Source organism: Eublepharis macularius, chromosome 9, assembly GCF_028583425.1.
Source record: "Eublepharis macularius isolate TG4126 chromosome 9, MPM_Emac_v1.0, whole genome shotgun sequence".
Taxonomy (NCBI): Eukaryota; Metazoa; Chordata; class Lepidosauria; order Squamata; family Eublepharidae; genus Eublepharis; species Eublepharis macularius.
In genome coordinates, this window is record NC_072798.1 from 15,346,160 (window position 1) to 15,363,882 (window position 17,723).

Below are 17,723 nucleotides of genomic sequence, written 5' to 3' on the forward strand. Positions count from 1 at the left end.
GACTGACAAGCCTTCCCCGACTTTAAATTTCTCAGATGATGGACCTTCTGAACGTAGCCTGCCGCCCTAATATAGAACCATCTAAGTTTCTCAAAAAGAAGGACATCTACATCTCCCCCTCTTACTTGTGCCAGGCGCACCTATGCATACGTACTCATTGTAGGGCACTGTTAATCCAGCCACTTTGTGGTTCTCACAGCCCAAAATGATGTACAGAGTTGATATGAGGAAAGCCAGGAAGGATGTTCCAAAGGCCATTTTGGTAGCAGCAATCATGTCTAATTTGTATTTTTTCATGAGGAATCCTCCTAGGAGTAAACCAAAGCTCACAGCTGGCAAGACGACCAAACCTGAAATAAGAGGAATGGGAGGAAGGAAATGTATTTACTTAGAAATTTATACCTTCGTTTTCTTCTCAATGGGGATCCAATATTTCAGATCACCAGGCAATCAAACACAAAAGGCTATTCTTCCACTTAAACAAACGAAACCCCACTTTCCAATAGCTCTCAAGCCCTTTACAAGTTCAGCCAGCTGATTTTTATTTCAAATTGAATAAAGCATGCAAAGTAATATTCTGATCTAGGAAGGAAATTAACAGTACAATCCTAAAGAGAGTTGTTCCAGTCTAAGCCCACTGATTTCAATGAGCTTAGACTGCAGTAACTCTACTTAGGATTGCACTGTAAATCTGCATTGTATAAAATATGTACAAAGTAGATACGGGAAAGCATACAAAGCAAATAAGTGAAAAGATATTCAAGCAATTCATGTATGACAGTTAAGGAATTCTTAAAGGCAGGGATACCCAATGTGGTGCCTATGGACACCAACACCTTTCCTGACACCTGCTAAAAGTTTTTAAAAAGTGGGCTGGACCAGTTGGGGCTTTTGCCAGCAGGGCTTCTGATTGGCCACTGAAGATCTGATTGGCTGTGCAGATTCAAAACTTCACTTTGTGACTGAAAGTAAGCTGCATGTAAACAAGAAAATATTTTTCAATAATACGTGCATTTAAGTAGGCCTCCTGTTAAGGAGAGCTTCTGCCTAAACTGTTGAAGAGTTACTATTAGAGTTAGGCATAATATCACTTCCTGACATTTTGTGTTCGGCTTCGCCTCTTGTAGCAGCCATGTTGCAGTTGGCTTTGCTTCCTGTAGCAGCCATTTTGTGATTACCTCCATGTTAAATAGTGGGTTCAGACACAAGGTGATTCAACAGCTCTTTATTCAGCAGGAACACAACACACACTGACAGACTGAACAGAAGCCCTCAATATATATACAGCAGCTCCACCCCCAGAATACCTGATAGCCAATGAGAATGCATACTTTAGAATACCATCATTTGCATAAACTATATACAATGTTTGAAGTAGACAGGCCACTGATTGGTCTTTATTATAGAGGACCGATTGGCTGCTGTCTGAGAAAGTAACCAGTGATATTGCAGGGATTATGGACCAATGAGAATGCAGGCTTTGGGAGCCTTGACTGAACCTCAAGCTCAACACAGTATAGTGCATTACAATCAATACAGTAACTACTTTAGAGGCCTTGCTCAGCCCAGTACACAACACTCCACCACCCTGTATAATAATTCCAATAGTGCCTGCAGGCTCAAAAAGTTTGAGTTCCCTTCTTTAAGGCACACCCAATCTGGGTCCCTGTTGAGAGAAAGGCAGGGTATAAATGAAGAAAATAAAAATAATAAATAAAATAAACCTGCAGTTCAGATAGCTAACTGAGTTGCCACAGCTGTCCAAAAATGGCTCCTGGCATACCAGGATCAACCACCATAACAACAACAAAAAAAAGTGTAAGTGAGGAAAATCGAAACAGGGAATGAGGAAGAGTGCAGCTAGAATGGGAAGGGAAGATCAGAGGGAGAGACAGTGGTAGGAAGAAAAAGTGGAGCCAGAGGAGATGGGCTTCCAGGGGAATGTGATTTCCTCTCCCCCTTCCCCTGAGTCTTTGTAGGGTTCCTCTCTTGACAACAGAAATATTAAAAGGGATCAGGGGGTTGAGATGCACCCAATTTTTTTGGTAGATGAAAGACATGATATACTTTTAAGCTGCATCCCCAATACAACAATCTTAAATGCTGCTTTCATTGCCACTATAAATTCAGAAGCATGGATAGCCACACTAGAGAGTCCACATGATTCTTTGGTGTAGTAGTTAGGAGTGCGGGACTCTAATCTGGAGAACTGGGTTTGATTCCCCACTCCTCCACTTGAAGCCAGCTGGGTGACCTTGGGTTAGTCACAGCTTCTAAGAGCTCTCTCAGCCCCATAATAATAATAACATACTTTGTAAACAGCTCTGAGTGGGCATTAAGTTGTCCCGAAGGGTGGTATATAAATCTATTATTATTATTATTATTATTATTATTATTATTATTATTATTATTATTATTATTATTATTAATGATTGGTTGATTGGTTGATTGATTGATTGATTGATTGATTGATTGATTGATTGATTGATTGATTCTCCAACATGTTCCTTGACACAGACCTCTACATCACTAGAGGGCTTCTTGGGGGGCTTTAAAAAAAACCAGTAATTGATATGTCACTATATCATTATAACACCATAGCAATACACCAATTAATGATTTTAACCTCCCCGCCCAAAAAGTCCAGGTGGGGGAGGGATAGGACTGAGAAGAGCTCCAAGAATGTGTGACTGACCGAAGGTCGCCCAGCTGGCTTCAAGTGGAGGAGCGGGGAATCAAACCAATTCTCCAGATTAGTCTCCTACCACTCTTAACCACTACACACTCCACCAAACTACACAAATGTGTACCATTCCTTCCCTAAAGTATACAAAGGCTCACCATACTCACCTATTATAAAGTTTGACTTGGAGGCCGACTGACCGTACTGCTGCTCTATGTATTTTGGTTGATATGTCATGTAACCAATGAAGCTATTGAACTGCAGCAGTGAAGCACACAATAGCACAATGTACATTCGGTTGCCCAGTGCTCTCTTTAGGGACTTAAAGAAATCTGAAAAAAACAAGTGTTTTTTAGCATAGGCTTGGTATGCAGCAAGGGGTTGAGGGGGGAATGGTTCCATTTTCCTGCCTTCTCAATAGGCATCCACTTTCCCACAATAAAACAAATGAAAAAGAAGAGAAAGACCTTTCTCCTTTCTGTCTGAAGAGGCCAATCCTGGAGAATTTCATTCTTGGGTGGAAATCCATGTTACAAAGTACCTAGGGATGCTCAAGTGAACTTCATTTCATGTGTGTGTGTCCCCCCCCCCAATTTCCCATGCACTCATTCACACAATCACACTTCAATTTATTCCACATGAGTACATTCATGTGTTTGGTATCAGTTCCTCCTCAACTGTGAAAAGTATCCCAGTTTCCCTCACATCCATTCATTGAAATGCAGATCTTGACACTTTCTCACATCTTAATGCAAATTGGCAAGTCAAAGGAGCCTACAGTACTTGTTCATGCAGCAAAAACAGAGCTGAATTGGCCCTCTGCCCTCTGGACTCACTTGCAGATGTGATCACACAAAGGGCATTCCCATGAAAGCGGCATTCATGTGTGCCAAGCAAGAACAGCCTGCACGTGAACTGAGGACTACACGTACAATCTTGCATTTGAATATCTCTAGGTACTTAGTAATGTGTATTTCCACCCCTTGTAAGTCAAGAGTGAGAAAGACTCCCAACAGTCACCTAAATACAATACTGACCCTGAACATGTGACAAATATGAGTGAAAAATGTATAGCGCAAAATGAGTCGAATCCAAATAACTTTTTTGTGCGTACATCTCAACTATTAACTAAATTGAATGGGGCAAACATCAGGGAAGGACTGCTGCCCGTCTGGGAACTGCCCCAGAGGGCTCTGGAAACGAATGCTGGTGGAGAGCTTGTCCCTGGAATCTGATCCAACCTGAGCTTTTTCATACCTTTCAAACCTGCTGTCCACTTCACAGCTTCCTGACTTTCAGCACGGGGCGTCTGATGTCCATTAAGTTTAGCGGCATCCGGGAGCTTTTGCACATGGCTGGGCTCATCTTCCCCATTCAGACTTTTAGGCAAGAAGCAGAAGGGAATGGCAGAAATCAAGTTAATGACCCCACCTACCAAAAAGCCAAGCCACCAGGCACCAACCCAGCGGGAATCATTCGGGGTAATACTGATGGTACCTAAAAGACAAATTCAAACCAAATTGATTGATTGATGATTTTACGTCTGCTGCACTTTGCAATAGGAGTTTACCCCAAGGAGTTTATAATTTAAAGAGCTGACACAACTGGAGGCAGTGGGAGATAGGCAAGAGGGTTGAGGTGTGATGACAGTAGACCGTTTTGGACTATAGTACTCAAAGTGTTGCCTGGACAGAGTGTGAACCATAGATGAATGGGTGTATTTTTTACAGTCTTACATAGGGTTGCCAGCTCCAAGTTGGGAAATTCCTGGAGATCTAGGGGGTGAAACCTGGAGTAACCTGGAGAAAGAGGGGTTTGGGGAGGAAAAGGACCTTGGTATGGCATAATTCCATAGAGTCCACCCCCCAAAGAAGCCATTATCTCCAGGTGAACTGATCTCTGTGGCCTCGAAGATCTCCAGCCACTACCTAGAGGCTGGCAACCCTAAAAAAAGAAACATGACAAAGGACTTATGGAGATGGAGGAGTCAAAGATAAGCCATGGTCTCATTCCTGATCCACAGGGATCATGGTAAATGTCCATGATTGTGGAACGTACACAAGGGGTTGGACCTAGCCCCTTCGACCTCTTTTCTGCTAAGCCATGCCCAATACTCCTCTTTCCTACAGCCTCCATCTTACATGACTTTTGTCCATGCAGGCCTCATGACCTCCAGCATAGACTTTTGGGTGATCAAAGGAGCCCCTCTGCTCCCCTTTTGAGCAGTGGAAAATTTGTTTGGATACAACTCATGCGGAACGAGGCTTAGGCGACAATCTTACCTTGGAGTCTAATTATATTTAGAAACTAAGAGCCCTGATGGATCAAATCCATGGCCCATCTAGTTCAGCATACTGTTTAGCTCAGTGACCCACCAGCTGCCTACTTTCTCAAGAAAAGCAGTTGATAATAACCCAATTAAATATAGTCGCACCACGAATGCTAGAAAAATAAACAAATGCAAGAAAGTCACACCTGGTCTCTCTCGATGGCGGCCAATGTTTATTCCAAAAATTAGTGGCATGCTCTCATACTATGTTGAATGTAGAGTATCTACTTTAGATGACTCATATAAGGGAACTAAAGCCCCCACTTCGTAGAATGGTCTAGCTGAGGAGGTCAGGAAAGCTCCCGCTTGACTGGCCTTCCACAAATGATGCAAAACTGAGTTATTTAAGAGAGTTTATTACTCAGATAACTGTAAGGAGGGATGTACTGTAAAGAAGTGGTCTCAAGAGAGCCATCGGTGAATGCATAGGGAGGGAAGACTTTACTTCTTTTGCAGTAAATACTGATGGGCCGTGACTCCACTGCTTTTGCTATAAATATGATCCTAGGGGTAGTTTCTATGTCATTTATTCATACAGAATATAAGTAGAATGGCTTATGCTCTGTTTCAACATTTCTTCATCTCTGTATTGGATTTCTTTAGGTTTTTAAACCTTTGCAAATTTGCATGTATATCCCCATTACATGTTTATTGAAATGCCTTTGATATTGACTGTATTGACTTACACTGTGTAATCCACCTTGAACCTCAGTGAGAAAGGCACACTAATAATAACGTAAATAAAATACAAATAAAATAAATGTTGCAGACTATAATGAGATGATGGTTGGTGTTGATTTTCCGGGCTGTATAGCCGTGGTCTTGGCATTGTAGTTCCTGACGTTTGTAGCACCTGCCAACATCTTTTCCACACTGTGACACTGAGAGATCTCTGTCTTGTGGTGCTACACCTCTGAAGATGCCAATCACAGCTGCTGGCGAAACGTTAGGAACTACAATGCCAAGACCACGGCTATACAGCCCGGAAAATCCACAACAACCATCGTTCTCCGGCCATGAAAGCCTTCGACAATACGTATAATAAGATGGTTTATTTATTTCTCTGCAACCCTGTGGCTCCTAATCCATTGAAACCAATATAGCTTGTAAATAAGAATACTGCATTTTTGCATTTCACTCGGTATCCTTACCCAAATCTACAAAGCCAATGTCCACGTACAGTTTGGCAAACAGAGATCCCAAGAGGAAACCAGCCATTGGGCCAGTCATTGCTATTGTGTGCAAAATGCCTGCAATTATAACAAAAAAATAATAAAGGTCAGTACATTCAAGCGCACAGAAACTTGCATGCTCTGGACCTGAGCTGGAAAAGGGTTTGGGTGATCTTTGGAAAGGTCTACAAGAAGAAACAATGCTCTGAACATTAGGAAAGAGGGAACCGATTACTGAAGCAACAGGATCCGTAGGGCTTTTTTTCAGCTGGAACGCGGTGGAACAGAGTTCCGGCACCTCTTGAAAATGGTCACATGGCCGGTGGCCCCGCCCCCTGATCTCCAGACAGAGGGGAGTTGAGATTGCCCTCCGCGCTGCTGGAGCGGCGCAGAGGGCAATCTAAACTCCCCTCTGTCTGGAGATCAGGGGGCGGGGCCACCGGCCATGTGACCATTTTCGCCGAGGGCGATTTAAACTTTTAAAAAATCCCCCCTTGTTCCAGCTGACCCAAAGTGACGTCATTGTGAGGTCTTGAGTTCCACCACCTCTTTTCCCAGAAAAAAAGCCCTGCATGTATCTGCTTTTGATTTGATGGGGTAATGGAACTGTTGGCTTTGGCAATGAGAAGGTCCCTCCCTGCCTTCCCCCTGACACCCATTCTGACCAAGGTCAGTGACTGGTTCTGTTTGTTCTCATCCCAATCGGATGGGTGACGTGGCTCTGTGACATCATCATGTTCACTCTGAGATCTCTGTTCACGTTGTAGATATGATCCCAAGACAGCAGCGTGATTGGGGCTGTCACAAGGCATGTAATGTATGCAAAAGACATGGCATGTATCCAATGAAATGCCTGAAAAGGCATGAAGCGAATGCAAAAGAATCACCAAGGTTGTGTACTCTTCCAAGAGTCAATTCATCAGATACAAAATGCCAGTGCAGCCCTAAGCATAAAGATTTAAAGTGCAAAGAACAAGTAGAAACAGAACCGCCAGGAACTAATTGGTTTTGTCCAGTAGGGGCAGACTTGTGAATTGAGGCTAGCAGCACGGGGAGACTTGGCTGGGGAGCTTTATACAATTCTGGTCCTGGACTCTTATAGAATCATAAAATCATAGGGTTGGAAGAGACCTCTAGGGTCAAATAGTCCATCCCCCTGCACAATGCAGGAAATTCACCACTACCTCCCCCACCCCCACCCCCACACGCTCCCAGTGACCCTTGCTCCATGCCCAGAAGATGCCAAAACACCATCAGGATCCCCAGCCAAACTGGCCTGGGGCAAATTGCTACCTGACCCCAAGGTGGTGATTGGCCTTACCCTGGGCAAGTAAGAAGGGGCCATCTTGTATAAGGTCATTGAAATGCATGCACGTTAATTGGAAAGGGGGGTACATTTCGTGTGATTGGTATTATTACAGTAATCATATTGTTATTTCAGAGTGATAATCATCAAGCTGAAGATGTAGCCTGGATTCTGGGATGCCCAGTTTGTTTCTTTTTTATTCAAGAGCACATTTGAAGAATCTGGCAGGAGTTGCACTTAGCCTGCTGCGTTGTTTTTCAAGCAAGAACAAATGACTTCCTTGAATTCACAGAGGTGATATACATTGTAACTCATACGTGTTGAACTGCGTACATCTTCATTGTATTGTTCTGTATGATGGAGGGGGTTTGAGATAAAAAAATCCTATTAAGGCTTAATTTTGTCTTGTAGATTCTGTTCAAGATGAAGCCACACAAAACCCACAAGGAAGGGATTTACAGAAACAAATTGGTTTCCGCTTGATCTTTGCACTTTACACTTTGAAGAGTGCCCTGTAGTCACCTTGAGTCTGAGGACATAATGTGATGTAGAAATGTTTTAAGTAAATATATAAATAAATAAGAACATAAGAACAGCCCTGTTGGATCAAGCTGGAGGTCCATCTAGCCCAGCATCTGTTTCATATAGCAACCAACCAGTTGCCATGGAGGGCCAACTACTAGGCATAGAGGCTAGGGCTGCCAGTCCCCCGATGGGGGTGGAGGACCCACCACTCCCAGACTCTGCTCCCCACTACCACCCATCCAGCCAGGGGGTGTAAAAGGCCTCGGGTAACGGGCCCAGGAGGCAAGAAGCCTCCCAGGCCAGCATGCAACGGGCACGCTCTTGCCAAGCACAATATCACTTCTGGAAGTGACGTCATTACACTTGGCAGCAAGTAAGCTCCTACCCTTCACAATGGCCAAAATTTGCCCCTGTGAAGGGAGAGAGCATGCCCGCCACCAGACACAATGATGTCACTTCTGGAAGTGATGTCATTGCACTTGCCTGGAGTGTGTGTGCACGAGAAGACCGTGGAGGTAAGTGCCAGGTCTCACTCTCCCTCCAGGAGTTTAAGGGGACCTGGCAACCCTAACAGAGGCCAAGGCCTTCCCCTAAAGTGATCTCTTGGCATTGGTATTCAGAGGTTTACTGCCTCTAAGAGCAGAGGTTCCACTGCACAGAAAATCTTTGGGCAGTAATAGACCCGGAGGAGTTAGCCGTGTTAGTCTGTAGCTGCAAAATAGTAAAAAGTCCAGTAGCACCTTTAAGACTAACCAACTTTATTGTAACATAAGCTTTTTGAGAACCACAGCTCTCTTTGTCAGATGCATTTGACAAAGAGAGCTATGGTTCTCGAAAGCTTATGCCACAATAAAGTTGGTTAGCCTTAAAGGTGTTACTGGACTTTTTACTATTTGAGCAATAAGGACAGGTTGTTACTTCCTGCTAACTGAATTTGCTCCCATTTTGACACTCTGTAATGTGTAAAAAGGTCTCTAGAGACCTCTCAGAAGGAATGCATTCAAAATAACAAGGATTGTTTTCCTGAGCAAGTAAGCAATGATAATATTACTCTTGTCCATTTTTTGCCTTATATATTATTCCAGAGCTGACTTGAAACATTTGCTATAACCCTTAGCAGGGCTTTTTTTTCTGGGAAAAGAGGTGGTGGAACTTAGTGGGTTGCCTAGGAGAAAATGGTCACACGGCAGGTGCCCCCACCCCCTGATCTCCAGACAGAGGGGAGTTTAGGTTGCCCTCTGTGCGGCACAGAGGGCAATCTAAACTCTGTCTGGAGATCAGGGGGTGGGGCCACCAGCCATGTGACCATTTTCAAGAGGTTCCGGAACTCCATTCCACCACGTTCCAGCTGAAAAAAAGCCCTGACCCTTAGAAAGAGTAAGCAGTAAAAAAAAAATTACTTTTTTTAGTTCAGCTTTGGTAGAGTACATAAAATTCAAATTCAGACATGGTGAAAGTAAAATGTTACTAACTTTGCTGACGGCTAGTAGTTCCTAGTCTGTACTGCATTGTTTTCTAATTTTTGTAATCCAAGTTGAGTCTCAATGAAAAAGACAAACTAAAAATAAATGTCAATCTGAATATTCTCCACTATGTTTCTCTTGGTATTCTAGAGGTCCTTTAGACATTACCTATATACAAAGGGGTGTTCTCTTCTTTAGAAAAATCATCAAGGTAAGAAATGCCCAGTGGGATTACGGGTGTTTCACCAATTCCACGTAATATATTCCCCAGGAAGACATAAATCCACATATAGGACGTGGTTTCCTTTTCACAATCTGTAAATCACAGCAATTAGAGAAAGAAATGAGCTGTCAGTCAGGGCCATTCACATAAACAAAGATAACCGGAACTCAACATGCCCACATAGACATTTCCAAATTTGGAGGTACTGAAAACAGAACAGGACATGATGAAATTTCCCAGTCATGTTCTATAGAAGAGAGAGTCAATGGCTGTATTCTCAGGGGCCAAAACATGTACTGAAGATCTGAATGAACTTTACCTCACAAACAGGATCTCATAATGCTGCTTGCCCTTTTGGGAATTCGGTAGTCACTCTGAGCTCTATGCAGGCGGACCACGTAATCCTGCCAAAACAACCAGTTGTGGACCCCTCGCCAGAGGGGTGGGGGACACCCTGCCATCAATAGGCATTTCCCGCTGCTATTCAGCTGGATAGCAGGGAGGGAAATAGTGTAAAAAGGAGAGGATTTGGCATCACTCCCTGTGCACTCAGTGTTACCATAGAGTTTTCCCCAAATAATAGTGTGTCCCTGGCTTCCCCTGGTGATGCAGTGATGTCACTTCCGGCTGCACAGAGGGTGACATCAGCACATTGATGGTGATGTAATGCTGTTGCCAGCAAGCCCCCTAACCCATTAAGTCCCCTGAGCCCTCACAAGTTACCGGGGACCTGCCAAATTTAGGAATCCCAAATCCAGTGAGCCAACAGACCAGAAAACCATCTGGAATGCCCTGCACACCATCAGCATCTTCTGATGACCTGGAACCACTGTCAAGGTCAGGCGGACACCCTCCCCCCCCCAGACCTCAGGCTTAGAGATGAAGGAGGCTAGAAACTGGGATCTGACTAAGGAACACCTGACAAGCAACCCGGGATCTGTCTCTTTCCAGTCCGTCCCAGTAATTCTGGAATAACACAAAAGCCCCTCTTTGTTCCCCAAAACTGGAAGGATCACTTACCTCTTACTGTGAGATCATCACATATATTTCCATGCCTGCACCAGTGGCAGACAGGGGAAACACACGAATAGATGATATCACAATACATGATAAGCTCCAGTGGCAGGATTTATTTGACCATAAGCTTTTGCAAATCAGAATTCACACTAGTTGACCTTTTTGCTCCAGCAGGAAAAAAGGGAGGTGGAACAACATCATGTGACATCACAGCATTCTAGGAATTCTCCCAATCTCTATGGTTTTTACCATAGAGATAGGAAAATTTCTATAGTATTGTGACATCACTTCCAGATGTAACTGGAAGTGTACTTTTCCAGAGAAGGAAATAATTTGAAACGAGGATGTCATTTTCAGCAGCTGCTCCATGTTAATATAGTGTATAGTTTCGTACTTAAATGTTCATAACCATCCATGCAGTAATCACAACCTCACCTGGAATCCCTTCTAATCCCGTAACAATTTGATTTCCTGAGCAGGGAGGGATATAGGATGTTGCGTTGTCTGATGAATGGGATAATGTCTCATATTTATAACTGAAAAAGGAGGGAAAAGTTCAATTTAGTAATGATAATCAATAAGGTCGATAAAGGACTAGGGAGGTATTTGTTGTCAGTAACAAGAGGAAATAGCAAAATGATGATTTTCAATAACCTACAATTTGGATAAGAAGAGATGGAGTAAAATATCTGGAAGCAATGGTTCTAAAAAGGCACAAAACTGCTTTCCCCCAGCATTTTGATTGATGATGGTGGTTTCATGGTAAAGACGTTTGTTTGTTTAAATATTTATATTCCATGTTTTCCACAGCTGAAGGTGGTATACAAATTCAAATTTTAAAAATGCAGAATAGAATAAAAACCCTTGGGTTCCCACCGGGGAGAGAGGAAGGTTATCAATGAGGTTAAAAGTTAAAGGTAGTCCCCTGTGCAAGCACCAAGTCATTACTGACCCATAGGGGGATGTCGCATTACGACATTTTCTTGGCAGGCTTTTGTAATGGGGTGGTTTGCCATTGCCTTCCCCAGTCATCTACACTTTACCCCCTGGAAACTGGGTACTCATTTTACCGACCTTGGAAGGATGGAAGGCTGAGTCAACCTTGAGCCGGCTACCTGAACCCGGCTTCCGCCAGGATCGAACTCAGGTCATGAGCAGAGCTTGGGCTGCAGTACTGCCGCTTACCACTCTGCACCACAGGACTCCCTAGGGTATAAATGAAGTAAATAAAATAATCCCTGTCTCCTAAAAGAATGCCTGCAGCCAATGCCCAATTGAAATCCCTAGCAAATTGAAACGCCATGCCCAACCAAGGAAATTTGGAAAGACAAGATGGCAGAATATGCAGTGATGGCAAAATTGACGAGTTATATAAATAGAAGACCAATAAGAGGATTTGAAGAGAAATGAGGGAATTATTTTGCTTAGAAAGAATAGAATATATAAGATGTTGCAGTCTTACAAATGGAATAAGATCATATATTGACTTATTGTACATAGCTCATAAGAGGTTATAGTCTGACAAGGGGGAAAATGTATGAATATATAATTGAATATATAATTGCTAAAATAGTTTGTAGGATATGGAAACATCAGTAAAGCCAAGGATAAGTAGAGAGATGATTGTTATCCTAAAAGTTATGTTAATCAGTTATATAAAGAGATAAGATGAAATATTATAGTAAAAATGGAATGAGGAGTCTTCCCTTTTTGATTATTAATTTTTATTACTAAGTGCGGAGAAAAAGGTGGTATGCATTAAGTATGTGTAGTATAGAGGAATAATATATAGTAACGGGATTTAACAATAGTAGTAATCTTCATTGCTATATGGACAAATACTGAAAAAGATTAAGTTTTTGTGTATTCTGTATTCTAACAGTTCTTGTAGCAAAAAGTTGCAAAATCTTCTTGACCTCATTAATTCTTCCCTTCCCCCTTTTTTTCTTTCTGTATCCCTTTTTTACTTTGATAAAATAAAATTTATTTTAAAAAAAAGAAAAGAAAAAGAAAAGCCATGTAGCACCTCTGAAACTCCCTCAGAGATGGTGCCCCCCCAGGGAGGCCATTCCATAAAGTGAGAGCTTCTGTGGAGAAAGTACAGGGTCTAATTGATGTCAGGCAAGCTACCCTAAGAGGGAGAACAACTTGCCTTTAGCAACTTGAGGATGGCAACTGGCACACGGGGACATATGGGAAGAGGTATTTTAGATAAGTGGGTCTTAGGCTGTAAAGGACTTTAAAGGTCACTCACAGCCAGCATCTTGAGCTGCACTCAAAAACAAAATGGCAGACCATGTTGTTGTTTTAAAAATAAGCAAGGTACGTTCCCATCGGCCAGCCCTTCACAATAATCAAGATGCCACATTCTGAACCAGATGAAGGTTCTGGGTTGTCTTCAAGGGCAGCCCAACAAAGAGCACATTATAGTAAGAATGTACATGTGAAGTTACAGAAATATGGATTAGCATGGCAAAATTGGCTGAGTCTAAGAAATGAAACTGTTGGCAAACCAGGAGCAGCTGGTAAAAGGCACTTATGACCCCCATGCCAGCCTGCTTTTCAAAAAGCAAGTCCAGGTCCATGAGCACCCCAAGTTCCTAATCTGCTCTGCAATTGCCAATTCCACTCCATCCAAGACAAGGGGGTTCAGTTCCTCTCAGGCTTCCTGACCGGCATTACCTCTGTCTTGTCTGGTTTCAGACAGATGCATCTAGAGGCTTGGATAATGGAATAAAGAGCGGAATGTCACGTGTATATTGATGACACCCAACCCCAAAGTGCTAGACAATCTCATTCCATGGGCTCGTATAGATATCAAAGGATGTGGAGTACAGAAAGGAATCCTGATGCACCCCACAGAACAAATCCCAGCCCACTGATTCTATTCCTCCAGTGTCTTAGTGTCCAATCAGACAGAAAAGACAGAAGCTACCTCCCAAATTCCAAATCTATATTTCATCCAGTGGATAAGAACAAATGGCAGGTCAAAGGCTGCTGATAGATCTAACAGTATTAACAGGGATGGTTGTCCCCTGTCCAGCTTCGCTTTCACAGCAGGCACTCCTCAGTGTTTGGATATCTGGAAGTGTTTGGTATATTATTTACTTCTTGCAGTGCATTAGCTGTTCTTTTGCGGGGCACAGTTTGAGAAACACTGCTCTTTCTTTCCCCACCCTCATCCTAAAGCTGCTGTAGCATAGTGCTTAACTGGTTGGGTTGTGAATCAACTCTCTGCTGGTTCAAATTCCACTACTTTCATGAACTCAGCAGGTGACTTTGGGTAAGCCCCTTCTCTCAACCCCAGCTTCCCAGCTGTATTGTGGGGATAATAATACACTGACTTTGTTAACTGCTCTGAGTGGGACACTAATCTGTCTAGAAGAGTGGTATATAAGTACAGTTGTTGTTGTTGTTCTTACCATTCTAGATTTACAGATCTCAGGGATCTTCCTGGGAGAAGGAATAACAATGAAGACTGTATACATTTGTAGCTTAGAGTGGAAACACATGAGACAAATTACACATGAAGAGCACTTGATTGGTCCCACAGGCTTTTCTGGGAATGGTAGCCTTACCCTCTCCCAAGCAACTGGAGGAAAACCTGTTCTTCTTGCAAAGAACAGCTGCTCAAGTGGAGAGATTCTCTCTTTCTAAAATCCAATCTGCTGGTTTTCCTTCAGGAGCTCAGAGGTGTGGGGCGGGGGATGTAACAGGACCCTGCCAGGAGAACGGGAGAATGAAAATGGGAGGGACTGAGTTTCTCTCTCGCTCACAAAACACGTCAGCTTTTTTCCTGCCTCTTTTACATCGTTCCCAACCCCCTACCACCACCCCTGAGCTCTCCAGAGGATTTTTGAAAGAGAGAAAGAGAGAGAGAGTGTGTGAGAGAGACAGAAAGTCCCTCCAGTTGCAATTCTCCCCAGCTGAGATTCACATGAGTGGCTGGGTTTTTTTTAACTACAATTCCCAGGGATCCTTGCAGGATCCAATACTTGCCCTGTGTGTTTTGACCCATAGACACACCTTTGGATTGATGAGAATAATCCCAGCACCAAGTTAATTCAAGTAGATAGAAATACTTACTGTCCCATGAAGAAATGTGGTGTTGTTGCTAAGAAACTCCCAAGAGACATGATGAAACAACCAAGAGCAATGATTCGTGGCCGATGAAGTTTTGCCCCAAAATAACTCACAAAGGAGATAACTAACAAATTGCCTAAAAAACAACAGAAAGGGTCAAGGAGGCCAAGGGTGGCCTCAGGCTAGCTACCACAAGGAAACAGAGGAACTGAAGAGAGTAGCAAAGTCAACTAGGGGTGTGCAGTTCAAAAATTTTTGTTTTGTTTTATTTCATAAAGGGCATGATCATTGTTTTCCTGAAATTTTGGGAGTACTAGTATAACTTCTAAAAACCATTTCAGGTAAATTTTTGCAGGTTCAGGAACATTGGGAATTGGCAGTCCCAACTGAAAACAGTGTTGAAATAACGTGAAAGAATCATGGAGTTTCGGGAGTAATTTGCTTCGTTCAGGGGTGTTTCCAATCTGAAAAGAAACAGGGAATTTTGGGCACTGTTTTGGTTTGGAAATATCCAAAGGGTCAGCTTCTGCATAGCATAGCAGAGTGCCAGCATGGTAGAGTGGCTGAAGTGTTATACTAGGATTTGGGAGAACTAGTTTCAAATCCCCACTCTGCCAAGAAAGTTTACTAGGTGACCTTGGACCAATAACACTTTCAGACTAATCTACCCCACAGTGTGGTTTTGAGGGTAAAATGGAGACAGGGAAATGTTGTAAGCTACTTTGTGTCCTCATTAGGAAGAAAAGTGGGGTATCAATGAAGTAAATAATTCAATCACAGATCAGTGATTCTGTATTTGGATCTTGTAGGATAAGTTTATAAGAAGTACTGCAATGTCATCTGAAACCACCTTTATAGACTCCATTGATTTCTCTGGCTTGTCCATTTGGGAACTTGTTACTATGACCCTCTGTATCTCTAGATGTTCAGAATATTCTATTCACTCCACCATTCCTTGAGGGATAAACCCTTCAAGAATGAACCAGTATAGGAGGTGGGATGCTTTGCCTCCAAGCTGTGCTTGCACTTATGTGGGAAATGGAAAGTGGTAGCCAATAATATTTGGGGTGCAAAGAAGCCACACAAACTTGTCAACTTGGGGTCCAGTTTGGCCTCCCTTAAAGCAATTACCCATTTCAAAGCCTCCATCCATGAAGCCAGCTGTAGAAGATGAAATGCCAAATCTCCTTTCCAATTGTGTGAAGGAACTTTTCATGATGGCCGCCGAAAATGACTTACTGAAGTACGCAAAGGACAAGGCAGCAAGGAAGGCCTGAGGAAAGATGGAAGAAAAAAACATGCTGAACATTAGGGTCCCTTGGCATCAGGGGAGTTATGCAACATCCTGAAAAGGCCAGGACTAAACATGGGCATGAACTGCATTACGAACACAAAAAACCCACGAACCGCCTGATTGTCTGTTCATGAACCAGCGTTCATTGAAAGCCTGGTTCGTTGTGTTCGCCCGCGGTTCGTGAAGCCAGGCAGTCAGGCACCATCAATCAATTCCCTTGGAAATGGACCCGGGGGAATGCCTGAACTCTGTCTGCACTCCTTCTGTCGCCTGGAAACCCGAATCGAAGCCCAGCTTACCTTGATTGGCAGGTCTTCCTTCCAACCATGGAGCTGCAAATTGGTTACAATTGGTTACATGGTAGAAGACACCCGGGGGGAGGGAGGGGGAAGGGGGGTGTTCTGTAGCCATGGGCACTCCAATCTCATCCCTGCAAACCTTGATAAGCAGTTCTGACGGCCAACCCCTTGTACACTGGGCCAACGTCAACTAGTGGCTCTAATTGTATTGAATGGGAGTTTCCTGGGGGCCTCGGATTGGAGAGGGTATAACTCCAAGATCTCTATTGCAATTTTGACCAAACTTGGGTGCTGGCTGGAGGAGAGCCTGCTAAATACTCCCTGGGAATATGGGCTCTCTAAGTCCAACGGGGGCCGTTCTGATGCCCATGAACCTTGAACCGGTTCGTCAGCAGGAAATGCTCATTGCGGTTCATTAGTTTGGGTTCGTCGGTGGCACCGACCCATGAACCGCTGATTCATTACATTTTTTTGGTTCGTGCCCATGTCTAGCCAGGACGTTCCAGGAGCTTCCCTCTGTCTTTCAAACTATTTAAGTATCACTACACAATATAATAATAATGAAAAATTATACACACTTAATCAAGTACAAATATGAAAAATTAACAATGTATAAAGAATATAGACACCATCAATCACTAACCATAATATAAACTCCAATCAGTCAATAATGTGAATCCCAGCCCAACTTCTCCCAGGAGTGACTGGACCTCATCTGAGCCACAGGCTGCTCCACCCTGGTCTCCTGTGGAGGGAACAGCTGGCCGTGATTTAGATCTTATTGATAACCTCTCATGGACATTTTGTTTGTGGAACGTTGAATTCTTCTTCTTGACATATAATGTATGCTTACTGAGAAATTATTTAGATACTGGATTCTGGCTGTTATTTATCTATGATGTACATTATTGACTGATTGGATTTTAAATTATGGTTAGTGATTGATGGTGACTATATTCTTTATACATTGTTAATTTTTCATATTTGTACTTGATTATGTGTGTATAATTTTTCATTATTATTATATTCTGTAGTGATACTGAAGAGGGGAACTGTTGGTGCTGCCTTGCTTTGTTCCCCCCCGAGTGCCTCTCTTTTGATAGATTTTCAAATTATTTAAGCCAATGAAGGGCTATTTGAAAGTTGCATGTCTTTAAATATGTAGCTATTACATAAAAGCAAAACACAACAACAACATTTGATTTATATACAGCCCTGCAGAACAACTTAATTCCCACTCAGAGTGGTTTACAAAGTATGTCATTATTATCCCCACAACAAAACACCTTGTGAGGTGGGTGGGGCTGAGAGCTCCAAGAAGCTGTGACT

At 42.9% G+C, this 17,723-nt stretch overlaps 1 protein-coding gene across 1 annotated transcript in view; it reads right to left on the reverse strand.

The window, feature by feature from the left end:
• The window catches only part of LOC129335961 (solute carrier organic anion transporter family member 1B3-like), a 37,846-nt gene that overhangs the window by 10,631 nt on the left and 9,492 nt on the right, over positions 1–17,723 (reverse strand). Inside the window, exons 3-10 of the mRNA XM_054988876.1 lie at positions 15,933–16,074; positions 14,805–14,937; positions 11,154–11,254; positions 9,647–9,793; positions 6,164–6,262; positions 3,941–4,180; positions 2,851–3,015; positions 155–350 (exon numbers count right to left, since the gene is read on the reverse strand). Of these exons, the coding sequence (XP_054844851.1) occupies positions 155–350; positions 2,851–3,015; positions 3,941–4,180; positions 6,164–6,262; positions 9,647–9,793; positions 11,154–11,254; positions 14,805–14,937; positions 15,933–16,074 (1,223 nt within the window). The remainder of the gene's footprint in view (positions 1–154; positions 351–2,850; positions 3,016–3,940; positions 4,181–6,163; positions 6,263–9,646; positions 9,794–11,153; positions 11,255–14,804; positions 14,938–15,932; positions 16,075–17,723) is intronic.